At 40.6% G+C, this 27223-nt stretch overlaps 1 protein-coding gene across 1 annotated transcript in view; it reads left to right on the plus strand.

Annotated features, from left to right (window-relative positions):
- Window positions 1-10146: 10146 nt before the first annotated feature.
- RBM33 (RNA binding motif protein 33) overlaps window positions 10147-27223 on the plus strand; it is a 134447-nt gene continuing 117370 nt past the window's right edge. Inside the window, exon 1 of the mRNA XM_011941593.1 lies at window positions 10147-10557. Coding sequence (XP_011796983.1) covers window positions 10515-10557 — 43 coding nt within the window. The 5' untranslated portion in view covers window positions 10147-10514. The remainder of the gene's footprint in view (window positions 10558-27223) is intronic.

Consider the following 27223-nt stretch of genomic DNA (forward strand, 5'->3'; position numbering starts at 1 on the left):
AAATCCATTCATCCGTTGATGGAAATCTAAGGATTACTTTCCATTCATCCGTTGAAAGTAATCTAAGGATTACTTTCATATCTTGGCTACAGTATACACAGCCAAATAATGCTGCGATAGACATGGGAGTGCAGACACTTCTTTGGCATAGTGATTTCATTTCCTTTGGCCAGTAGTGGGAGTGCTGGCTCACCGTGGCTGTATGAATTCACAAACCCAACAAGTGTGCAAAGGTTCCCTTTTCTCCATGTTATCTCCAATACTTGTTATCTTTCATCTGTTTGATAATAGCTATTTTAACGAGTTACATGGAAAACAATGTTTCTTTTGGTTAGTGCTTGCATGGCATGTCTTTCCTTTCACTTAGCCTATCTACATCTTTATATTTAAAGTGTGTTTCTAGAGACGGAGTCTCACTCTGTCACCCAGGCTGGAGTGCAGTGGCACCATCTCAGCTCACTGCAACCTACGCCTCCCGGGTTCAAGAGATTCTCCTGCCTCAGCCTCCTGAGCAGCTAGGATTACAGGCACCTGCCACCATGCCTGGCTAATTTTTTTTTTAATTTTTAAATTTTTTAATTTTTAGTAGAGATGGGGTTTCACCACGTTGGATAAGCTGGTCTTGAACTCCTGACCTCCAGTGATCCACCTACTTCAGCCTCCCAAAGTAATAGAGAACCTATATTTCATTCTTACATCTTAATGCAATCTGACACATTTTGGTGTTAGGACCGTTGTGTGTGTATGGATCATTGACATTCAATGGAAACTGAGTTGACATGGTTGGATTCCGACCTACCATCTTGTTAGCTGTTTTTTATTTAATTTGTTATTTCTTTTTTCTTGGGTTAAGTTAGCTTTTTAAAATGATTCCCTTTTATCTTTCCTAAACATATATACACATTTCTTTAAAAAATTTTTTGGTGGTCACCTTGGGGTTTACAGTTTATATTTTTAATTACTATGCATCTATTTTCAAATATTATACTGTACTTCTTCACATGTAGTATAAGAACCTTATAGCAATACATGACCACTTCCTCCCTTTCATCCTTTGTATTATTGTCATGCATTTTACTTGTTCACATGCTCTAAGTACACAATACATTTTCCCTATTTTTGCTCCCTTCAATCTTTCAGAGCATTAACAATATGGAGAAAAATGTTACTGTCATATACTCAATTTCAACCACACTCATCATCAACCATGTTCATAATTTCTTTGTGTTGAACTAGATTTCTGATTGCTATGATAGCCCTTGTGCCGAAAAAACTTCTTTTAACATTTCCCCTAGAGCTTGTCTGCTCGCAATGAATTCCCTCAATTTTTGTTCCTTAGGTATTTCTTCTGGGTAACTGTTGCTGACAACAGGTTTTTCCATCAGTGCCTAAAAGATTGGTCATGCCACTGTCTTCTGGCTGGTCTGCTTTTGGATGAGATGGCTGCTATAATTCTTATTGTTCTTTTCCTCTGTAGGAAAAGAGAAACTGTTTCTTTTTCAGCAATTGGAATATATTTGGATATGGGGGCTTTTGCTTGTTTACTTGTGTCTTGGTATTTGTCTTGCTTGGTGTTAACTGAACTTCTTGGGTCCATGTTTTGGTGCCTGTCATAAATCTTGAAAAAATTAGTTCTTCAGACATTTGTTCCACTCCTTTCTCTCTTCTCTTCTAACTACATGTTAGACCATTCAATGTTGTTCAACAGTTCATAGATGCTCTGCTCTTGTTTCTTGCACTCCTTCTCTTTGCTTCAGTTTGGATAATTTTTATTTATCTTTCTTCAAGGTACCTTATTCTTTCTGTGTCAAGTGTATCAATGAACCCCCTGAAGGCATTCTTCACCTCTATCATTGTGCTTTTGATTTCTAGCATTTCCTTTTTGTACACTGAATTTTTGTTTGTAACCTCGTTTTTTTTTTTTAATGATAGTGTATACTATGGTAAATATTTTCTATGATTGGAGATGAACATATCTTGTTGTCTAGTAGGTCATTAGTATGAGAGTTTGCTATCTTTTTTTTTTTTTTTTGAGATGGAGTCTTGCTCTGTCGCCCGGGCTGGAGTTCAGTGGCCGGATCTCAGCTCACTGCAGGGTTTACGCCATTCTCCTGCCTCAGCCTCCGGAGTAGCTGGGACTACAGGCGCTCGCCACCTCGCCCGGCTAGTTTTTTGTATTTTTAGTAGAGACGGGGTTTCACCGTGTTAGCCAGGATGGTCTCGATCTCCTGACCTCGTGATCCGCCCGTCTCGGCCTCCCAAAGTGCTGGGATTACAGTCTTGAGGAGAGTTTGCTATCTTATTCAGGAGTTGGGCTTAGTGAGATATTTGTTGTTGCCACAGCTATCCTCTGCACAAAAGGCTCCAAATTCCTCCAGCGACACCTTGTACTTAGAACAGGGCTCATTTGTGAGATTATTTTCTCAGTGTCTGCTCTTCCTCTGGGCTTTGGGTCTTCTCTTTGCACTGCAATCCTGAAAGAGGCTGTCTCTTGTGGGCCTCCCAACTGTATTTTGCCATTTTTAGTTGACATCTGTTATTCTGGTGACAGGAGATAGCAGAGGGGGAATCCTCTGATGTTCTGTTTAAGCATCGTTTTACACAGGGAGTGTCTGGGTCTCAGGGATGTGGACTTCAAAATACTCCTGTCAGCTGCAGTGTTGGGCTTGGCATGTATCCCTTCTCCTCTCCTAGGGCAGAGCTTGTTATTTTTCTGTCCCCTTTGCACAAGGGTAATGGGCTTCCCCATTGCCCTAAGGCCACAGTATTTGCGGCCTTTCTCCCTGAAGGCCTTTTTCCATAGGTGAGATAAGGCAGCTGTGTATGGATGGAGTTTCTTGAGTGGACACTGTTCCCTCCCTCAGCCGACATAATGAGGAACTTTCTCAGGATTCTCCCATCTTTCCTGTGAGTACCTGGTGGAGTTCATGAACAAGAAGCCTGCAAGAGGAGGCAAACCTCTCTGCTCTGCAGCCCCAAGGGACTTCATAGTCTCACGCATGGCATTTAGAAATTCATTTTAAACATTTTAGCTGACTCTTATTTCCCACACCTATGGCATCATTTGTTTCTGTCCCAGGTAAGCGAATGCTCAGGTCCTGTTTTCCTTCCCAGGTGTCTCTCCCTAGAGTTCCAGTTATTTGGTTCCTCTGCAACATTGATTTTCTGATGGGCTCAAGAAAGCTACAGTTCTTGTTGTTGTAACCTTGGCAGTGACACTTGATCCAGTGTTCTACGTCTATGAGATAAAACTGGAAATTTCTAAGTACTTTTATTTCTACCCATTGAACATTTTATTTTGAATATTGTATTTTTCACCTCTAAAATATTCACTTCCTGTCGATTTCTTTTTTCATTATGGCCTTGTTTTTCCTTAAATTCTTGAGTGTAGGTATAGTAATTGTTTGAAATTCTTTGCTGGTAATTCCATCATTTCTGTGATATTGTTTCTATTGATCAATATTTTTTCCTTGTATTGATCATATATTCCTGCTCCTTCACTTCAGTAGTGATTTTTGATTGGATGCTGGACTTTGTGAATTTTACTTTATTGAGTACCGAATTTGGTTGTCTTCTCTTAAAAATAATTGGACTTTGTTCTGGCAAGCCATTAAATTCCCTGCTGATCAGCACACTCCCTTCCAGGATTGTTCTAAAGCTCTGTTAGGAGATCCCAGAGTAACCTTTACTCTAGCTTTCTGGTTGTTCCTGATGTACTTTTTCTATCCTCATGGAGTTTCACCCTACAGCAACATATTCAAGTGACTCCATGCAGATTTCCAGAACTCGTATTGCAACCCACAAATGTCCCACACCAGCACCTACAAATTTTCATCCCTGTGGCCCCAAATCATTAAGACCACTGTGTTCTACTTGAGTTTCCCCTTCCTGCCTCACAATCCAGAAAGTTGGGCTATCCTAAGGCCCACCTCGTTTGTTGCTACTCTCTCAGGGATGGTGGTCCTCGACCGCCTGTCTTCCAATGTCTGAAAAGAGCGTTCCCAAATCTGTCCAGTTTTCGAGTTGTTTGTGAAGTGAGAAGCCTGTCTCAGTACTCCATCACGGCCAGTGGTGGAAGTTTCTCTTTGGCTACTTTTTATATCTTCTCTTTTTTTGGTTATTAAAATTTTTAGTTTCACCGCATGTCTAGGTGTGGATTTCTTTTTATTTATTTTTTTACTCCATGCTTGTTATGCTTCCTGAATCTCTGGATTTATGTCTTTCACTAATTCTTAAAAATCATGTGAAATCATCTTTTCAAATATTGCCTCTCCTCTATTCTTTGTATTCTCTCCTTCTGGAACCTCATTTTTACATAGGGTGTTAGTCCTTCAGGCTGCTGTAATGAAATAACACAGTCTGTGCTGCTTATAAACAGAATTTCTTTCTCACAGTTCTGGAGGTGGGGAAGTCCAAGATCAAGGGGACAGCAGACTCAGTGTCTGGGGAAGGCCCATTCCTCATAGGTGGCCATCTTTCCACTCTAACCTCACGTGGCGGGAGGGGCAAGGCAGCACTCGGGGGTCTCTATGAGGGCACTCATCTCATTCACCTATTCACCTCCAAAGGCCTCACCTCCAAATACTGTCACCTTTGGGGATTAGGTTTCAACATATGAATTTGGGGTGGAGGAATACAAACATTCAAGCTATATCACGTGTTTGGCATCCTCATTCCAGTCTCTCAATTGCTAAACCTCTCATTCACATCCTTCATCTCCTTTTCTCTTTGCGTTATATTCTGCGAAATTTTTTTATCTACCCCCCTTAATTCCCAAATTCTCTCAATTGTGTCTTATCTGTGTAATTTTCCCTTTGGGTTTTTTAACAACTGTATTTTGAACAGTGTTTGATTTGATTTTTTTCCTCTTTAATTTTTTTGAAGCAATACAAACCCATAGAAAGTTTAAGAGTAAAATTAAACTTTTTTGTGAATCATTGTGACTAAGTTGCTGACCTGATGCCCCATAAGCCACAAGTACTGTATGTAGTATGTATTTACTACAAAGGCTTTCTTCCTATAAGCCACTTATAATCACTGAAATCAGGGAATTAACTTTGTGTGTTACTGCCATCTGACCTTCAGACCCCATGAATTTTTGCAAATTGTCCCAATAATAGAGTGAAAAGATCATTTATTGCATTTGTCATGCCTTTTTCTTCTTCAGTCTGAAATGTTTTCTTAGTCTTCCCTTGACTTTCATAATTAGATCTTTGAAGATTACAAGCCAATTATTTTCTGGAATGTCTCTCAACTGGAGTTGGTGCTTTTTCCTTCAGAATTAGATTTGGTTAGGTATCTTTGACAGAAGTGATGCTGTACTCTTCTTACTGTATTATATCAGGTGGCAACTTTTATTTATCCCATGACTGAAAATGTTTACTTTGATCGGTTAGGGTGGTTTTAGAGGCTTTTCCACTGAAAATTATTCTTTTCTACTATATAATTAATACATATTTTCTAGGAAGGAACACCTTAACTATTTTGATATACTGTTTCCATATAAAGCTCAATTTATTCTTTACCAGTATTTGTATAGACACAAGCTTTCCTGTTTTTAGTCTATTACTCTCATTATTTAATTTGATGCTCATCTCTGCTTTGGTCCATTAAGTCTCACTTCTGTGTCCTTTTGACATATCTCTATCACTATTCAAGCACTTCCTTGATTTTTGGAGGGAACAAGATGTTCCAGGCTGATCTTGTGCATTCCATGCCCTAGCCCTGAATTCAGTTGTTTTTCCAAGTAATACTGGTTCCTTTTGAAAAGTGGTATTTAGAGACCAAGGTCTAGGGGCTGGGTGTGCTCAAGATGGGCTGCTGTCTCCAGGGCACTCTTGGTGGACAGTTAGGAAACACATGCGTGCGCACACACACAGAGTTACACACAAATACGCATATACGCTTACTCCTACAGTGAAATACAATTATCAAAAACCATCAGTGCAATCACTCTGATTCTTTATTCTAATAACACACCATAGGGCTAATTTTAGCTTTTTCTTCATGCAAGTAACTCCCTATTTGGACAGTGAGAAATTTAGCTCCATCACTCTTAATATATTTATATATCTGATCAATTTCCCTGTTCATAACCAATATGCCATCTCTGTTGTCACCTTCTTTCATGTAGGTGCCCTTATATACCTGAGTTCTGATTTCCTGTGCTCTGCCTCCCACCTGTGTGAAAACTCTCACAACTAGAACTCTGCCGTTCTAGTCTACTCATCTTTGGCAACTCCCACCTCATCCCAGTAGGGCCCTGAATCCCACATTGCGCCCATACCTCAGGATTATATCCTAGTAACCTAGTCATGTGTGACTCCCCATGTTGAACTGCCCCCATGGGTGGATGCCCTCCTCACTTTGCCAATCCACAGGACATACTTTGCACCCAGTGGTGCTCTCATATGCCTTGCTGGGCAGCCCTCCCACAGGGCGTGGGCAGGAAGAGATGCTTGGGCTCTGATCCTCCAGCCTGGCCAGCACATCCCTACCCATCTCTCCCAGCCCTGCTATACCACTAGTGCTGCCTAATGGCTTTAGGACATTGTTCAGATAGAAGAAAAGGAAGCACTCCCTGGCTACTCTAGACAGTCTCTTCTTGATTTCTTTCATTTCCTTAAACCTTTCAAATATTGTCCTTTATGGTAATTTAAATAACTAAAGTCCCTAGGAGTTCAATCTACTTTGTATTTTTCACTTAAAGTGGTTTCTTCCCTCACGCATTTTGAGATCTTTGATTTTAAGTCCATAGTTGCTTGATCTGAAACCGTGAAGAATGTAGGCGGACAATTTGAGAAAGCCCTTCCAGGATCTCTGGCGTAACTTGGGAGCCTCGGGTTTAGATGCCCTCCTCAAAAGCTGTGCAAGAATTTGTTTTCTATTAGCAGTGGGAATGGGGATGACTTCCCCAGCGAAACCCTGAACTTCCCGTGTGCTCACTACTTACTGCTCAGGCTTTGGCTCTGTTTTTTTGTTTTTTGCTGTTTTAAGAGATGGGGTTCTGTTCAGTCACCCAGACTGGAATGCCGTGGTGCTATTACAGCTCATTATAACCTCTGATCGCTCTGCCGCAGCCTCCAGAGTAGTTACAACTAAATGTATGCACCACCATGCGTGGCTAGTTTTTATTTTTTTTTGTAGAGATGGGGTTTTGCCATGTTGCCAAGGCTAGTCTTGAAATCCTTGGCTCAAGTGCATTGCTTCCCAATGCACTGGGATTACAGGTGGAGCCACTGTGCCCAGCGTTTTGCTTCCTTCCTGATCCTTTGGAAACATTATTCCTAAAACCTAGCAATAAAACAAAAAATGTTTTCCACAGAATCTGTTTTGTAGGAGCAGGGGAACAGAATTTCCAGTTCATCATTACTGAGAGACGAAAAAGACTTCTATATTCACTTTATTTACAAAAAAGCCAAGCTTGCTTTTAAGATTTCCAGTAGGATATGTATGAAACTGCAGGGCTCACTAGGTAGTCTTCTTAGGTTTAGCCCATGACACTCATAATGCTACACCTGGCAGCAGCTCCACTTTGGAGGACTGAGAAGAAACACACTTCACCGTCCTCCATACAGGCATGGAAGAGCTATAGTCTTTGGCTCCCCAAATGCAAATCAGGTGCAAACCAATATGGGTGTGGGCTTGCTTTGGAAGTCCTTGACAGGCGGGAACCAGTATCTCTCGTATTTGTTCCCTGAGTTTATCTTTGAGATTCCCACACTCAATTAAGACAGTAACAGATGCTAAAGGTATGGCTTCCCACCAGGTGTTCTAAGATTATTCAGTACTTTCAAGCCAGAGGCAGTGTACAATACAAGTCAGAGGTCATTTTTACCATGAGCAATTTTTTTTTTATTTATTCAGAAATGGAGTTTCACTCTTGTCACCTAGGCTGGTGTGTAGTGGTATAATCTTGGCTCACTGCAACCTCCGCCTCCTGAGTTCAAGCGATTCTCATGCCTCAGCCTCCTGAGTAGCTGGGATTACAGACACGTGCCACTACGCCCAGCTAATTTTTGTATTTTTAGTAGAGATGGGGTTTTGCCATGTGGGCCAGGCTGGTCTTGAAATCCTGACCTCAAGTGATCCTCCTGTCTCGGCCTCCCAAAGTGCTGGGATTACAGGCATGAGCCACCGCGCTTGGCCTACAACCAATGTTGTTTTATACCACAATGAACATTCTGCCTTCATAAGGTTTCCATGGCAAGTTAAAGTTAACACAAACTGAAATTTGTTCACAGATAAGGAAAAGGGGTTGGTTAAATCTTTACTCACAGTAATTTACCAAGAACTTCAAATATTGGGTGTCCATGTTCAAAAATTTTTCCAGTGGGTGTTTGATCAAAAAATTTTATAGATTCTTGTTCTAGAGAAATTCAGTGTGAAGTGGCTTATGAGATTGTTTCATCTGTTAATCTGTTTTTTTTTTTTTTTTTTGTGGAATTCTTCTCAAGATCACCACTGAATTATCCTGAAAAATATTTTCTGAGTTAAGCACGCCATCCTCCACAGTTCAAAAAATAATGAAAGGTGATAAAGAGTTCAAGCCATTTAAGTATGGATGTATTAATGTGCTAATAGAGACCATTTTTCAATGCGTTGCTTGCAAAACATTTTTTTTTGGGGAATGATTTCTCATAGTTGAATAATTATTTTTAAAAACGTTCCTGATTTTTATTTTAGGTATTATTTACGTTAGCTATTAATCCAGGAATGTTTATTTTTTGATAAAAAATTACAATTTCAAACCTACAAAAATTGAATAATTTTACCGTAAATATTCTTTTAGCTACGATGATTCTACCATTGGCATTTTTATTTTATTTTTTGAGACAGAGTCTCGCTCTGTCGCCAGGCTAGGGTACAGTGGTGTGATTTCGGGTCACTGCAACCTCCGCTTCCTAGTTTCAAGCGATTCTTGTGCCTCAGCCTCCCGAGTAGCTGGGGCTACAGGCGGGCGCCACCACGCCCAGCTAATTTTTGTATTTTTAGTAGAGAAGGAGTTTCACCATGTTGGCCAGGATGATCTAGATCTCCTGACCTCGTGATCCGCCCGCCTCAGCCTCCCGAGGTGCTGGGATTACAGGCGTGACCACCGCGCCTGGCCAGCATTTTATTACACGTACCGTTTTACCATCTCTTCACCCATCCACCAATGCATCTTCTGTATGGACATCTTGGTTACCTCACGGCATTGGACCTCCAGTTTCATGCCTCTCCACACTGCAGGGTCCTCTACATTGTTGTATTAGTCACCTTTTTAAAATACAAATCTTATCATGTAAATTGTTCCTAAAATCTTTCAATAGACCCCACAGAGTCAGAAAAACGTCCCAAAGTCCGGAATCCTGGCCCCTGCCTACCTGTCCAGTCTCACTGCTGGGTCAGCACGCCTCACCTCAGCCCCTCATTCATCGATATGGAATCAATGTTTGCAGCTGGTGTGTACTTAGTTAACCCCCTTCCCCCACTGCGACCACTCAGACGCGCCTTCCTGGGCCCCACACCCCCAAAATCCCTGAGCCCTTTCGTCCACAGCTGTCTGACCACCCAGCACTCTTTCCTTTACGTCACGTATGAGGGCTTCGTTTCTTAACCTTTCTCACCGCTCAAAAATGAAAACTCAGACAGGCGTGGGGGGCGCTGTCGGTCCTGCTCATGTCTTGTTCTCAGGGCCGCAAAGCGCAGGGGCAGAGCCCACTAGGGCCCGGCGTTGCCCGCTGGCCAGCCAGGCGCGGGGAAAGGGACGGGGGGTCCGGAGCCTCTCGGGTCGTAGGAAGTGGGGGCTTGTGGGAGTCACACGAGTGCGCGTGCACGTTAGTACGGGGCGGGCGGCGCTCATCCCAGCTCGCAGAAGCACCTGCCAGAGTTGTGCGCACCCTTTCCTGCCCTCAACACAAGCCGTCGGCGTTCACTACTGCAGCTCATTCAGACCCCACTCTCCTACTGTCCAGGCACAGAAACGATAGTTAAGTTCCCCCTGACCGGGGACCGTACGCTGGGCCTTCCCTCTCCAACTCCTAACGGGAGACCGGCTGCCGTAAAGCTTCGCTTTGCCGACTGCTGCAAAGCGCCTTACGACTGAACCCGGAATCTACCTACGGCCAGCAGTCGTCCCCGCCCTGCTTCAAACATTTGGGTTTCAGGAGCCGGGCGGAGGTGGCTGCCGGGTGTTTGCGTTGCACGCGCCCCGTCCGAAACTCGGCGGCGGCCTCAAGGCTGCTACGGCCTCGGCGGGGGCAGGCCCTGGCGCCCGCCCGCCTCCCGGCTTCCATCATCCCAGGGTGCACCGCGGCGGGCGCGGGCCCGCGGCCATGTTGCGGTAGTTTGTTGTTTTCTTCCTGCGGAGGCGAAGGGGCAGCTGTGGACCGCGAAACGCCCGGCTTCGCCTCTGCCTCCTGCAGCCCCCTCCCTTCCCTGTCCTCCGCCACCAGTACCCGGGCCCGGACCAGGCACGTTGGCCCACCAGCTGGCTTGGTGGGCGAGGCTGAAGGCCGGGCCCCGCGAGTGCCATGGCGGCCGCTCTGGGAGCCAGCGGAGGAGCAGGCGCCGGAGGTACGTGAGGCCGCCGGGCTCGGGGGACCGGGGCCGAGCCGCGGTGGGCGGGGGTGCTGGCCGGCGGGCCTTCCCGCTTAGGAGAGGACGAGGCTCTCCGCGGCTCCGACTGTCTTTGTGTTCGGCCTATTCAGTTTTCTCCCCCGCCTTCCTTCCCTATTGTCATTATCCCTGGCTCGCTCCTCCTCTCCGCTGTGCAGATCGTACTTACCTGTGAACTTCCGTGTGTCCTCTACTTTGCAAGGCTGCCTAAAGTGTCAGGCCCATCTCTGGCGTTGGCGGGCATTAAGTGCCGAAGCCGGCCTTGTGTCCCATGGTTAGTAGAGCGCTCCCGCGCCCCCCCCCCCACCGCGACAGTGTCACTTAGGGAGAGCGGGGCAGGTCGCTGTAGGGTGGGTGGTTAAGATTGTGGGGCCATCCTGACAGATTTAGATTGATTTCAGGCCCGTTACAAAAACATAACAGGTGAAGAGATTCACCTGTGTGAAGGAATGTGCGACAGTAGGCCATTTTGGAAAGCGATTTCTTGAGAAATAGTCTTAATAAATCCCTGTTTTAAATTAACTTGTCTAATAAAAACCTGTTAGTGTTTTATTTGCGTCTTGCAAAAGTGAAAACGTGACGCAAAAGGTTTAGATACTGAGTCAGTTCCTTTGGATAGTTTCTCTTGTTTGCAAGCATGAACAATATTGGTGAAACACCTATCTCTAAAAAATTGTAGGTAAAACTACTTTCAGGTAAAATTACATATCACTGGGGGTTTTAAAAACGTGGAGAGATACTTGAAAGTGACGTTTTAAATGATTATTTTGAAAACTTTGAAAAGATGGTAAAATATGGATAACAAAAGCATTTGGGATTAGTTCTTACCATTGAAACGTTGAAAAGCTAGTCTAGTGTATACTCGAGAAGTATTTTTTAGTAAATGCTAGCAGATGGTTAGGTTGCAGTCATCCTGTTTAGGAATTTTGGCCCAACTATCAAAACGTTTGCCTGACAAAATGAAAAAACAAAACTACGAAGAGTAAGTGTAGGAATGTCGCTTCTGGCAATTTGATTTGTTATATGCCACTTTTCTTTCAGTTTAAATACATGTTTGCGTGTTCTGAGACTTTCTAATTAAAATTTAAAAATATATAGCTCACCTATCTTTCTGGGGGTCGGAATTACCTGTGTTACAGCATTCCCAGTGTAATCTGGGAACTCTTGGGTCAACACTCTTTTCATTAGAAAGACTAAGGTGTTATTTGTATTTTTTCTAGAGGCTGAATAATATCTGAAGACGTTATGCTGATGGCTAATGGAATATATGCTTGTGTATTCCTTTACGTTTCTCATTTTAAATTTCTAAAATAGTAATATCACTGAATGTAATCCAGATAAACAGGGTTTTTTGGGTCTTCAATAATTTTGAGGTCCGAAGTTTTGAGAATTGCTATTTTAGAAGAATAAGTAGGCTTTATTCACGATGCTTTGGAGTTTTTCCTTCCATTTTGTCACAAGTGCCAGAATTTCCTTTGCTCTTCGATTCAAACCAAACTCCTTGCCAAGGTTTGTGAGTTCTATATGACTCAGTCCCTGCCTACCCCACCAGCATGTTGTGTGATTGTTTCCCTTATCCTGGAAGTTCATCTTGGACTGTTCCTGTCCCCTCTTGCCAGGGCTGACTCCTGATCCAGTGGGTCTCATGCTCTTAAGGGAGGCTTTCCTTGAGAATTCATTCTATCTGAGGAATGTCTGTCTCTTGCTCTTGTGCCTCTCTTCTCTTCATTCTGTAGCACCCTTGTTTTCTTTAGAATGTTTATCTCAATTTGTAATTTTCTTCATTTTTACTTGTTTTTAAAATCTGCCTCCCACAGTAGCCTGTAAACCTCATGAGCACAAAAATGCTGCCTGTTTTACCAGCATTCCACGTTTTCCTGGCATGTAGCATGTGTTCAACAAACATTTGGTGAATGAATTAAAGAATGAAATGTTTTCTTTACAAATAGGAAATAATATAATTATATCCTAAGTTATGTTAGTCATTTCCATGTGACTTACCTGTGTAACTGATTAAAATCATGTTAGCTTAGAGAAATATTTACATTGGTAATACCTTATTGATAGCTACAGATAGCTTATTTGGCAGCTCAGTTTAGCATATTGTCTAGCACAGTGGCTTTCAAACTTTTTAAAATGGCAGCCACAGAAATGTGATTGACATTGTGATTTAGTACATACATAAAAGTTAAAAAAAATTTCATGAACAATGCTGGTCCGTACTATGCCATGCACTCTAATGTTTTCTATTTCATTACAGTAAAATGCTGATTGTGGCCTAGATTATTTTCACAACCCACAAAATGTTCAAGATTGTCAGTTTGAAAATCACTGGTCTCCTGTATAGTAAGTGGTTAATATTTATTGAATAAAATGGATTTTGGCTATCCATAATCTGGATAGTAAAATAGTAATATCACTGAATGTAATCCAGATAAACAGGCTTTTTTGGCTATCCATAATCTGGATAGCCAAAATGGGTACCACAAAGTGTCTGTAGGAGTGTTTGCTTATTTTTTACTTTTTTTTTTTGAAACAGGGTCTTGCTTTGTTGCCCAGACTGGAGTGCAGTCGTATGATCATGGCTAATTGTAGCCTTGGCCTCCTGGGCTCAGTTGATTCTCCCACTTCAGCCTCCTGAGTAGCTGGGACTGCAGGTGTGCACCACAATGCCTGGCTAATTTTTGTATTTTTTTTAGAGACAGGGTTTTGCCGTGTTGCCCAGGCAGGTCTTAAACTCGGGCTCAAGTGATCTGCCCGCCTCAGCCTCTCAGAGTGCGAAGATTACATGACCCACCATGCCCTGCCATGATACATTTCAAAGGAGTCATTTGGTATTGCAGTCAAGTAGTAAGGATAGAGGAATGGAATTGCTATCCTTACTAATAACAGAGGGAATGACAACTGTTATTTATTGGAGACTGAAAACAAAAACATAAAGGCAAAAACATGGCATTTTTGGGGAAGGAACAAATAGTTTAATGAGTTTTAAGATCTTCTTAGTTCCAGTGCTTCCTTGTAAAATATAAAATAAAAAATCAGTACACAAATTGTAAAAAGCCTCCAACCTGGTGAGTGCATTATCTTGCTTAAGATTTACAACAGCATTCTTGGGCCTTAGCTAATCTAATTTTATAGGTGAGGTAAAAAAATGGGTGCTTGTAAATTTTTTGTTTTCTAGTCGATTCTTAGAAATAAAAAGTTTTAATGGAAAATTTCAAACACACCCAGTAGTAGAATAATGAATCCACATACCCATCATCTAGTATCTGCTTTTGTGTATTTCAAACCCCAGGCTGGTAAAATTTTATAGCAAGATACACTGCTGGGATGAGTTAAGACTTTAGATACTAAACCAGTTATCTTAATTTACATTTGAGAGTAAACTAGCCCAGAAACGTTCAGCCACCTAACTGTTAAGAAAGGGAAGTAGATTCGAATTTAGGTCTTTTGACTCCTAGTTCAGTGTTCCTTCCACTGTGTCAGTATGTAGTAAGGCAGTAAAGTATGAAGCATGGTGCGGAAGGTTTTCATTCGAAATTGTGAAAGTGAAACAAGTTTTAGTACTTCAACAGGTAAAATTTACCTGGTAGGACATTTTTGGAGCATTTAAATCACTAATAGTGCTGATAAATGAGGTATTTTCATACCGATAATTCTGTGTGTATAGCCATTTACTTCTTTTTTTTTTCCTTCAAGAAAATCTTTCATGCTTAATTTCTTAGCTTCAATCAAGGGAGTTTGAGGAGTGGGGAAAAAATAGCCTCTCTCATTTCAGCCATGAGTACTTTTAGCATTTCTTGTAGGGCAGGTGTACTAATGACAGAGTCCCTTAGGTCATACCTGGGGATATAATTTTTTGAATGGCAGTTTGTCAGATAAATAATTCTTGGTTGACAATTATTATCTTTCAGCATATTAAATATTTCATCCTATCACTTTCTGGCTTCCGTAGTTTCTGATGAGAAATTGTTAATCTTGTGGAGGATCCTTGGTACATGACATGCCACTTCTCTCTTGGTGTATTCAAGATCCTCTTTGTCTTTGACTTTTGATAGTGTGATCATAATGTGTCTCGGTGTGGGTCTCCAGATTTATTCTGCTTGGAGTGGTGAACTTTTTGATTATGTAGGTTCATGTCTTTCACCAAATTTGGAAGCTTTTTATTTTTTTCTCCAATTCTTTTTCCTGGTACTCTGTTTTCTCCTTTTGGGACTCCCGTAATGCATAGATTGGTACTTTTAATGATGTCCCCCTGTTTTTTAAGGCTCTGTTTATTTTTGTTCCCCTGCTCCTTAGACTGGATAATTTCAATATTTTCCTGTTTCTTCACCTGTAGCACGCTTGTTTTCTTCAGAACGTTTATCTTAATTTGTAATTTTCTTTACTTATTTACTTGTTTTTTAAATCTGCCTCCCACAGTAGCCTGTAAGCCTCATGAGGACAAAAAATGCCATCTATTTTACCACGCATTCCAAATGTTCCTGGCACATAGCATGTGTTAAACAAATACTTGGGGAATGAATTAAAGAATGACATGTTTTCTGTATGATTCTGAAAAATTATCTATAATTGTATCCTAATGTATGTTAGTCAATTCCACATGATTTACCCGTGTAACTGATTAAATCATGTTAACTTGATTTTTTCAGTCCCTCAGTTTTGGGACTGAAAATTGGACATTTTAAATATTGTGATGTGGAAATTTGGGAAGTCACAATGTTGCCCCTTTTCTGGGTTTGCTGTTTCTTGTTGTGGGCTTCAGTTGTCTGGTTTTTTATGACTTGCCAAATGAAAAGAGACTCTTATTTCTTGTCTCTTGTGGTCACCGATGTCTCCGTTGTGTTGTGTCATTGCCCAGCCAGTGATCTGATGGAGATGTCCTCAAATGTCTGGAGCTACAAATAAAACAAAACCCAAACCAAAAAACAAACAAAAACTCCTGTGCTTACAGGTAGCTGAGGTTACTTCATTGCTTATGCAGGCCACTTATCACCCCCTCCTTAGCCTCACCTTCTGCATATGTGGAGCGCAAAGATCAACCAGAGGTTAAATCTAGGGTTCTTTCCAGTTGTTTTCTGAGCATGTGCCCAGCCTTCAGCGTGTGCATGGTCTTGTCTTCCAGATTTCCCGGTATACATGGGAGCCCTCCACACTCCCATTCCTTCATATGTTTTCCTCCTCAGCCTCTTCTTCCCCAGGCTTTTCAGTTTGTGTGTTGCTTTCCTTGTCCATCATCACTTGTCCCAGGTGACCCTGGTTAGTGGATGTCTTTAAATGCTCTTGACAAGCACTGCCTGGGATGCTGCTCTAGCCCTGAGAGAGTTCTGAGGCGGTATCTCTGAGCTGATTCCTCAGAGAACCACCGGACAGGTCACAATGCACAATCACAATATTTTGAGGGCAGGTTCTTATTGACCCCTTTAGCATCACTGCACCGGGAACACTGACTGCCATCCCCACTGCTGCCTCTGAGCTGCGAAATGCTTTCTCTGCGTCTGTTGTGATTATGAGTTCTTCCTCTGTTCTTTAATCTCTTAATGTAGTGTTTTGATAGATTTCCAGTGCTGAACTAAGCATGCATTCTGGGGTTCAAAATCTTGATCTGCACATTTTGTTCTTTTTAATATACTGTTGGATTTCATTTTAGGATTTATTTGTGATGATAAGGGAGACTGACTTATTGTTTTCTTCCTTGGTATTTCTGTGTACATTTGTGCTGTCCTTTTATTTATGATATGTTGGTTTTTAGAATGAGTTGTGAAATTTTTTGGGACAGTGTAAAAATCTCTTATTGACTGTGGAAGAACTCTTTTCTCCAGAGCCATTTGGGTCTGGTTCCCTTTAAAAAAGTTATCTTTTCAATTTCCTGTATTATTATTGATTTATTTAGTTTTATAAGATGAAAAATAAATTGCGATCATTTAAATTTTCCTAGAAAAATTATTCTTTATGTTCAGATTTCCACATTGATACAGAGTTAAGCAGTGCCATAGCTTCTTTTTTGTTGTTGTTGTTGTTGTTTTGTTTTGTTTTGAGACAGAGTCTTGCTCTATCTCCCAGGCAGGCTGGAGTGTAGTAGTGGTGTGATCTCGGCTCACTGCAACCTCCGCCTCTTGGGTTCAAGCAATTCTTCTGCCTCAGCCTCCCAAGTAGCTGGGATTACAGGCACATGCTACCACACCCAGCTAATTTTTGTATTTTTAGTAGAGACTGGGTTTCGCCATGTTGGCCAGGCTGGTCTGGAACTCCTGACCTCAGGTGATCTGCCTGCCTTGGTCTCCCAAAGTGCTAGGATTACAGGCATGAGCCACTGCGCCCGACCCACAGCTTCTTAAGTGTGTATGTTGAAGGTAAATTTTTTGAGACTGAGACTCCTCAGTTTGAAGGAACTTTTAATTTTCACAACTTGATTGGTGGTTTGATTGGGTTCAGAATTTTAGATTTGAGTTCATTTTTGTAAGATTTTTGGTGGTATTGCTGTGTTTTCTGGCATCTAGATCTGTTCTTGAGAAGTCTGAGGACATTCTGATTCCTAATCATTTTTATGTGACCTTTTTTCATTTTAGAAGTTTTTAACAACATTTTCTCCCCTTTGTTTGACATTTCATCCCTTAAACTTAAACTCAGCCATTTAGAAGGCTGTATGACTAGGCTGGGAGGTGGAGATTGTAGTGAGCCGAGATCGCGCCACTGCACTCCAGCCTGGGCAACAGAGGGAAACTCCGTCTCACCAAAAAAAAAAAAAAAAAACAAAAAACAAAAAAAAATAGAACGTCTAGGTTCCTGGGAAAAGAAATGAGTGTCAGTTCCTGTAGATTTTAAGTCATAATGGGAACATCCAGGAGGGTGAGCTCAGCTCATTTGTCTCTTCCTGGCTACCCAGGTTGATAGAGCAAGCCTTTATAACTTCCATAATAGAAGGGGTTCTATCTTGTATCAAGCAGGACTTCTGTTATAATTGATTTTTAAACCCTGAATGATGAAAGTTCATTGAAAGACAAACAAATGACCAATGAGCACTATACTTCATAAACAAAAAGTTCATTTTAGGGAGAACCTGTCCTGGGGCCCATGTAACAACATAAGAGATTTTTAAAACAGTGACTACAAATTATTTCTAAAGCAACATGGTGTAGGAACGCTTTCTGAAAATTTGGCTTGGCTACTCAGAACTTAATAGTTATACTGTAAGGCTCATATGTTCACTTAGAAATTATTGGACATTACCTGATTTCTAGTTAATATTTAAATAAAGGATCTGGATTTCTTCATCTATAAAATAAAGAATTTTGACTACTAGTGATTTGAACTAGGAACATACTATACATGAGTGTGATACTGAGGAGAAAGAAAGTTGAGAACCTTTGGGATACAAAGGTCAGCAAACTTTTTCTGTGAAGGGTTAAATAGTAAATATTTTAGGCTTGCAGGGCAGATGGGTTTTGTTGGAAGCACTGAACTCTGCCATTTACCTCGAAAGCAGCCATGGACATAGACAATATATGCCTAAATTGGAATAGCTGTGTTCCATTAAAAGCTTATTTACATAGATGGGTGGTAGCTAAATTTGGGCAAAACAGGTGGCAGGCCCTACTTGGCCCATGGGCTTTGGTTTGCTGACGCTTAGATTAGCTAATTGCTAGAACTCTATCCCAAGCTAATAGTCTATATGGTGTCTAATCCAAGTCCAGGATTCTGGAAAAGAAGAAGACATAGAATGGTAAGTAAAAGTTTGTAACTGTAGATGTCTAATTGCTGCATGGTAGAGAATTATGGAAATTTGGTAGTTATCTTCAGTCTTGAAGGAAAATTGATTCCCCTGTTAAAATGGAATGTCTTGTACAATGTTTAGCCCTTAGAAGAAGATTTTCCAGTTAAGGAGGGCATTGACCTCTTTCGTTTTGCTCAGTTAATCTTTTACCCCTTGGCTTTCTTGGATACGCTGGACTAATGTGGACACATTTCTTCTTCTTGGTTTATATTTAGTATGACTGCTATGAACTGGAACTTTAAAAAGGTTTTGTCTGTATTCTAAAGAAAAACAGGGAAATGACTCAGAAATATTAAGAATACAAGGAGGCTGTACAGGGTTCTTGTGCTAGCTTGCCCTATAAATTTTCAGTCATTATTTCACTTAGCGCCATGTCTTCAGGGTTCATCAGTGTTGTAGCATGTGTCAGAACTTCCTTCTTAAGGCTGAATAATATTCCATTGTGTATCTCCGCTACTTTCTTTTTTTTTAAAGCCATATATCCTTCAATAGACTCTTGAGTTGCTTCCACCTTTTGGGTATTGTAAATAATACTAATGTGAGCCTGAGTATATTAATACGTCAAGTATCTGCTTTTAGTTCTTTAGAGTGTATACCCTGAAATGGAATTGCCACACCAGTCCTTGGATTTAGGGGCCAGTCTTACTCCAGAATGACTTCATTTTAACTCATTCCATCTGCATAGATTCTATTTCTGAATAAGGCTACATTCTAAGGTTCTGATGGACATGCCCTTTTGGGGGATGCTGTGGTATGATTAAAAAATGAATATTTTTTTCTGCCCTGGTTCCCTAGGCAGAACCTTGGAAACTTTTGAATTTACTATCTTTTCTATGCTAATGAGATGGCTTATAGCGGGGATGGGGGCCCTAGATAGCTTTGGGGTGGGGGCTTGTCAGAAAAACTAACCCCATGTTAAGAGGGTGAGAATGTTCAGCCTCAACCCCCAGCCTCCCTGGAGGGGAGAGGGGCTGGAGATTGGTTGTAATCACCATTAGTCAGTGATTTAATCGTTGGGTTTAGGGAGCTTCTGAGTTGGTGAGCACCTCCTGGTGCTAGGAGGGTGGTGCAGCCTGACCCGTCACACTAGCCCTGTGTTCCTCTTCATCTGGCTCTTCATTTGTATCCTTTATAATAAACTGTAATAGTAAGTACAGTGTTTTCCTGAGTCCTGTGAATTGTTATAGTAATAGCAATGGGGGGAGGTGTGATAACCCCAGCATTTCTAGACTTTAGCCAGGGATAAGTGTGAGTAGCCTGGGCACCTCGTTGCAGTTGGCATTTGAAGTGGGGCAGCTTTGTGAAACTGAGTCCTTAATCTGTGGGGCCTGCCCTAACTCCAGATGATTAGTGTTAGGGTTGAATGGAATTGTTGGTGTTGCAGTATGATTGTGCAATTTAGTACAGTCAGCAAGTCAGACTTTTAAAAAATACTGCAAAAGATGGCTGAGTGAAGTGTAATAATACAAATGCAGCATTTTAAAAACCAAACTAATTAACTTCTACCCCACCCTCAAACCAGCACATGTATCCGTCAATCCACAGCTAATATTCCAGACTCAAAATGCTGATGTTTTCATTGACTTCTCCTTCATTGTTATTTTCAGTCAGTCAACGTGCCTTGGAATTTCTAAATTGACAGTTTCTAGTTCATGCATTTGTCTTATTCTCCCGTCTGTTTCTTCGCTGCGATGCTAACCACATTTTTTTTTCCTTAATGCTTGGTTTGTAGTTATTTTGTTTTACCATTGTTTATGTTTTAGCGATTAATTAGTTCTTGCTTCTTGCTACTAGATTACCCTTTCTAAACTGGGGTTGTGTTGCATATGAAGTATAGCTTTCTCACGTTGCTTTTCTAGTAATGCCCCACATCTTTACCACCTTTTCTTTCTGACTACTTCTGTCTATGAGTATGTCAACTTACCTGAACTCCTCGCTGTGCTCTAGGCTGGTGAGCACTTCTTAGCCTCTGTGCTGTTATTTCCCTGGAATGCCCATCTACTTGACAAAAATATAGTCATTATGAGCCTTCATCTCAGTTATTACCTAGTGTGTCAAACCAAACTTGATTTTCCCCAGCTGTCATCAGTTTGTATGTATTTTTTGTTTTGGAATCTTTACTCAAATTTCAGTCATTCTGTTAATTTAAATTCGTTTGCTTTTTTGCTGATAAATTTATGTAATATGAAATTTAATACTTCATTAAAAATATTATATGTTGTGCTGTTTTAATAATTTTGTCCACACATTATGTGTTCATCTGTGTGCATGGATAAACATTGGTGGTGATGTTCTCCTAGTTGTACAATTGTTTTTATCAGAGAAATTTGGGATGATTTTAATATCTTTGTGCTTTTAGGTATTGTAGTAATATTTCATAATGATCGTGTATTAGTCTAGTATAGATAATCAAGCTATTACGTTAATAAATGAGTGTTTTAAAAGTTTAAGGAAGAATAAAGAGGACCATAAATCTATAATTCTGTGTGAAGAGATAACTACCAGTATAGCAGTTTGGCTTATATCCTGGGCACACGTGTACACATACATTTTACATACACAATGGTCGTACCATATTGTATGATCCCCTCCATGATATTATTGGGGGTATTTTTTCATGTCAGGAAACATAGTTTGACTTTAAAATTCTTATTGCTGCCTAATATGTAACTACATGACTATACTTTTATTTGACCTCTCTGCTCTGGCTTTTTTTGTTGGGCATTTGGTTTATTTCTACTTTTTCCTATTAATAAAACACTTCTTGATGAACATCCTTGTACATACTACCTTTGTTCGCTCAATGATGAACAGTATTTCTCAAAAGTCTTGGGAGTCCCCAAGACTGTTTCAGAGTGTCTGTGAAGTCAGACTATTTTCATAATGTTACTAAGGCAGTTTGCCTTTTTTTTTTACCTTGCTGACATTTGCATCAGTGTTGCAAAAGTAACGGTGGGTACATTTTCTGGTGTTTTAGCGTTAAGGCAGTGGCAAGTATTTAATTAAATCTTGATCCTAGAGTGCATTTAAAAAATATTTGTGACAAATAGGAAGCATATACATAAAGGACTTCTGTTTCATCATGAAGTGTAACAGTTGTCTTCAGGAAAAGTGCCTGTCCAGCTGGCAGAGTAGTGTGCACCTGTATTCTCAGCGACTTGGAGGCTGAGGCAGGAAGATCACTTGAACCCAGGAGTTCAGTCCAGTCTGGGTAACATTGCAAGACCCCATCTCTTTAAAAAAGAAAAAAAAGGTACTTGTTCAATTTAATAGTGAGGTGCGCTGGCTTTTCTTATTTCTTCTGTAGAACATCATTTTTACTTGAAAGGACAGTTGACAGACTGTGGTTATTCAGATTTTAGTGCTTGGCAGATAGATTCTTGAAAATGAAGTGAGCTTGTCACTTCAGGTAAAACAGTGTACATTATTTGTTGCCAATGATAACATGTAAGTTTTCAGACAAAAATGAGAATTTTGGAATACTTGTATTTGATAACTGTGAGCTTGAGAACTTCCCAGCACTTGAAGACTTTCCTGATGGGATTGGTGATGTTATTAACCAGTGTGATTTTGTATATTGGATAATGAAATGTGTTAGCATTTGGAGTACTACATGAATCAGGTAACCAATGTTTTCAAAATGACCACTGCATCGTGGCACAAAATCATGGTTAAAGATCCAATGACAATGCAAGACACACTTGTACTTTAACATAAGAGGGTATGAAATATTCATTGCTGTGGCTTCAGATTCTGCATTGCAGCCAATCTTTAAGAAATGGCCACTTTTTGATTATTAGTGTAGTATCAAAGAAGAATATCTGAAATTGTTTGAAAAGACAAAGTACATCTTTTTACAACTACGTATCTATTTGGAGTCGAATTTCTTTCATGTATTTCAGTCAAAAAATATATCGAATGAGACTCTGTCTCAGGAAAAAAAAGTATATCACAGGAGATTGAATGCGAAGGAGATAGAAGAATTCAGCTGTTTTCTATAAAGTCAGACATTAAAGAGTTTTGGAAAACTGTAAATAATATTTGTTTTATAGACTTTTTGTCATTAAAATATGTCGCATTAACATGTAATACTGGTTTGTTTCTTAAGTTTTACTCTATTCTCTTTAAAATTATAGTCAGCCCAGTTTGTACCAGCTGACCCTTACCTCATTTCCTGTCTTCTTTACCCTCCTGCTCTAGTCTTTTCCAATAAAGACCTTAAGTTATGTACCATATATTAGTTTATTGGGATTACTGTTTGTCTTTTCTTACTAGAATGTAACCTACACAAGGTGAAGATTTTTTTTTTGTATGTCAGGTGTCTAGAACAGTGCCTGGCATATATTATGTGGTCAAGAAATAGTTGTTGAGTGAAGAATACAGGTTTCATGACCCTTCAGTTCTATTCATATTTTCTCCTTATCTTGCATTCTCCAAATTTGGAATGATTTCAACAGCCACTTTCCTTAGCTGTTTTATGGTGTCTCTCCTTTGGGAAAATACTTACTTTAATTATTTTTGATGATCCTGGCCTCTAATTTTGGCTTTTGTGTATTTAACTAAAGTTTCCAGAAAGTGCTGTGTAGCACGATGGCAGTTACGTTTCCTTCCGGAGATCCTGCCCTGACGCACAGTGTGAGATGAACACAGGGATTCCTAGCCCTAGCTGTCCGTCAGAATTAGTGGGAGCTTTAAAAAGCAGAAAGAGCCCAGAATCAAAAATCAGTGAGGAGGCTGGGGATTGTGTACTGGCTACAAGGTTTCTAGGTGATTGCTATTAGCTAGCCTGGCAAAAAGATGTTCTGGTTTCAGCAGAATTGGATGCTCTTTTCTTTCCTCCTTTTTTCTCTTTTTGGTCTCACTATTTTGGCCAGGCTGGAGTGCAGTGGCCATGCACAGGCATGAGCATGGCACACTGCAGCTTCAAATTTCTGACCTCAAGCAGTCCTCCCTTCTCCGGCTCCCAAGAAGCTAGGGCCACAGGCTCCAGCCACTGTACCCAGTGGATGCTCTAATTAATTAGCAATGTCTGCCATGGATGATTGTGATTAAGTACTATTTCCTTCACTGTGTCTTAATGAGAAAAAAGCCACAAGCCAAATTTTTAGCTTATAAAATATTGGGAATTTGGTTATGTTTTCATTGATAGGGAATGCTTCTTGTTTTCATGAAGCATGACTTTTGATGTTTTTAAATTCATTAGAACTATTTTTTGGCCTAACATTTATCAGGGACAGTGCATCCTGTACATTTAAAAATAATGTATATTTTGCACTTATTGGTCCAAGTACCCTGTATTTGTTAGTTCTAATTGATTTATAGTATTTGAGTCCTCTGTATCCTTATTAATCTTTTACCTGGATTTCATATTTGTTGAGAGTGTTGAGAGTGGGGTGTTGAATTCTTTATTAATGTAGAGCAGTCTCTTTCTCCCCTCATTTTTGTCAGCATTTGCTACATGAATTTTGGTGTTCTGTTTCAGTGCATATATGTTTATAATTGTTATATCTTGATGAATTGACCCTTTGGTTGGTATACAGTATTCTTAATTTTTGAAACAATTTTGAATTTAAAAATCTATTTTACCTGGTATTAGTGTAACTGTGCCAGTTGCCTTTTGGTTACTATTTGCATGAAATATCTTTTTCCATCATTTCACTTTCAATTTATTAGTGTCTTTGGGTCTAAAGTGAGTCTCTAATAGGCAGCATATAGTTGGATTTTTTTTTTTGAAATGGAGTCTCGCTCTGTCGCCCAGGTTGGAGTGCAGTGGTGTGATCTCAGCCCACTGCAACCTCCACCTCCCGGGTTCAAGCGATTCTCCTGCCTCAACCTCCTGAGTAGCTGGGATTATAGGCATGTGCCACCAAGCCTGGCTAATTTTTATATTTTTAGTAGAGACGGGGTTTCACTATCTTGGTCAGGTTGGTCTCAACCTCCTGACCTCGTGATCCACTGGCGTTGGCCTCCCAAAGTACTGAGATTATAGGTGAGAGCCACTGCACCTGGCTGTTTGTTTGTTTTTAATCCACTCTGCCAGTCTGTGACGTGACAGAAGATAGTCAAGTGGGAAATTCCAGATGCCGGTCCTTCCAGTGGAACAACTATTGACCTGGCAAGAACTGTTGGAAGCAACCGTTTTGGAACTTTAGAACCTAACATTGGTTTTCATCACTGATGAGCTGGTACAGAGGCTCTCTCTGTTATTTTCATCCCCCTCCGCTGAAGCGGTTTCTCTTTCGGCTTTGTTCATTTTTCCTTTTTATTGGATGCAGGCATTTAAGGAAATCTACCAGGTCACTAGTTTATTAGGGAGATAACAGAAGAGAGACTTCAGTGACCACACTTAAGAAGGAATATAATAAATAGTAGTTTTAAAAAGCCATTAAACAGATGGACAGCAACCTTCATTGTGTAACAGCAGCAACTCTGGGGAAGGAGAATCTGGTTTCTAGAGTTACTACATTGCAATGTACAAAACATCCAGTTTTAAATAGTAAATAGTAAATAAAATATTACATTGTATACAAAGAAGCCTGAAAGTATGGCACATTCATAGGAGAAAAAGAAATAGAAACCACCCACAAGGATACCCAGACATGGGATTTACTAGACAGATGCTTTAACCTTCTTAAATATGCTTAAAGTGCTGTAGGAAACTATGAACCAAAAAACTAAAGGAAATCTAGAGAGTGATATATGAAGAAGTAGAGAATAGTAATAGAGAAATTATTAGAAGGAAACAACTTCTGGAACTCAAAAGTACAGTAGCTAAAGTAAGCTCTTTAGAGAGGATCAGTAGCAGATTCGAGCAAGCAGAAGAATCAGCAAACTTGAAGGTCAATTGAGATGATCCCGTTGGAAGAGCAGAATGATAATGCATAAAAATGAACAGAGTCTAAAAGACCTATGGGACACCACCAAGTGTACTTATATACACATAGGAGACCCACAAGAGCAAGAAATTGACAGAAAAAAATTTGAGGAAATAATGGCTGAAAATCGCCAAATTCATAAACAAATATATAGATAAAAGGTAGAATCTGTGCATCTAAGTATACCGTACACTGGGTATATTAAAACAACAGAAATGTGTTCACAGGTCAGGAGCCCAGAAGTCCATATTAATGTACCAGCAGGGCCACACTCCCTGGGAAGCCTCTAGGGGGGAATCCTTTGCCTCTTCCAGCTTTTGGTGGCTTCCTGCATTCCTTGGCTTATGGCAGCATAACTCGAGTCTTTGGCTTCACATGACCTTTCTCCTCTGTGTATGTCTGTTTGTACCCACATCTCCCTCTCCTTATGTAGATATCAGTCATCATTGAATTTAGTGCCCTCTTTAATATCCAGTGTGATCTCATCCTAACTTGATTACACCTGTAAATAACTTTTTAAGTTTTAGAAACAGGGGCTTTCTCTGTTGCCCAGGCTAGACTACAGTGAGTCAGTCATAGCTGACTACACCCTCTGCCTCCTGGGCTCAAGCAGTTCTCCCACTGCAACCTCCTGAATGGCTGAGACTGCATGCAGGTGTACACCACCACACCCAACTAATTTTTAAAGTTTTTTTGTAGAGATAGGATCTGGATATATTGCCCAGGCTGGTCTTGAACTCCTGGCCTCAAGCGACTACCTCAGCCTCCCTAAGTGTTGGGATTACAGGCATGAGTCACTATGCTTGGCCTTGTTTCTAAATAAAATCACAGTCACAGGTGGCAGCAGGAGTGGTAAGACTTAAGTGTATATTTTTGGAGAACACAATTCAACAGTTACAAGCAATTCTGCTAGAAACAAATTTCTTCCTGTTTTGTTAATCTGTGAATGTCTTTATTTCGCCTTAATTTTTGAAAGATCGCATTGGTGGATTTAGGTCTCTTTCTTTGAGTACTTTGAATAGGTCATCTGGCTAAGTAGCCTCTGGCTACTTCTGTTTTGACAAACAACTCTTGCAGTTCCATTGTAGGTGATGAGTCATTTTTGTCTTGGTGCTCTCAAGGTTTTTTTCCTGTGTCTTTGGCTTTGAAACATTTTGACTATGTTGTGTGTATTTGTGAATCTCTGAGTTTATTATCATTTGAGTTTGTCCAGCCTTCTGGATGTATAGATATTTTCCAGTACATTTTGGAAGTTGTCAGCCATTATTTCTTTGAGTATTTTTTCCTACTCCTGTCTGTCCTCTCCTTCTGGTGCTCCCATTATACATATATTGTTGTGCCTCCTCATGGCCCCACATTTCTTTGAGGCTGTGTTCAGTTTTCATTTTCTGATTTCTGTTCTTTGGATTATGTCATCTCTGTTGATCTGTTTTCAGGTTTGCTAATTCTTCTGCCAGTTCACATCTACTGAGCCCCTCTAATGAATTCATTTCAGTTATTTTTCAATTTCAGAATTTCTATTTGGTTTTTTAAAATTATTTCTGTCTCTTCGTGTGTCTCTATGTATGTGTGTGTGTGTGTGTGTGTGTATATATATATATATTTTTTGAAACGGAGTCTCACTTTGTCGCCAGCTGGAATGCAGTGGTGCAGTCTCCGCTCACTGCAGTCTCTGCCTCCCCAGTTCAAGCCATTCTCCCGCCTCAGCCCCCCAAGTAGCTGGGATTACAGGCACGCATCACCACACCCACCTAATTTTTGTATTTTTAGTAGAGACAGGTTTCACCATGTTGGCCAGCATGGTCTTGATCTCTTGACCTCGTGATCCCCCTGCCCTGGCCTCCCAAAGTGTTTTTTTTTTTTTTTTTAAAGACAGAGTCTCCATCACCCAGGCTGGAGTGCAGTGGCATGATCCCAGCTCACCACAACCCCTGCCTGTCCGGTTCAAGCAATTTTCCTGCCTCAGCCTCCCAAG

Source organism: Colobus angolensis, unplaced genomic scaffold (assembly GCF_000951035.1).
Source record: "Colobus angolensis palliatus isolate OR3802 unplaced genomic scaffold, Cang.pa_1.0 Scaffold2, whole genome shotgun sequence".
Classification (NCBI taxonomy): domain Eukaryota; kingdom Metazoa; phylum Chordata; class Mammalia; order Primates; family Cercopithecidae; genus Colobus; species Colobus angolensis.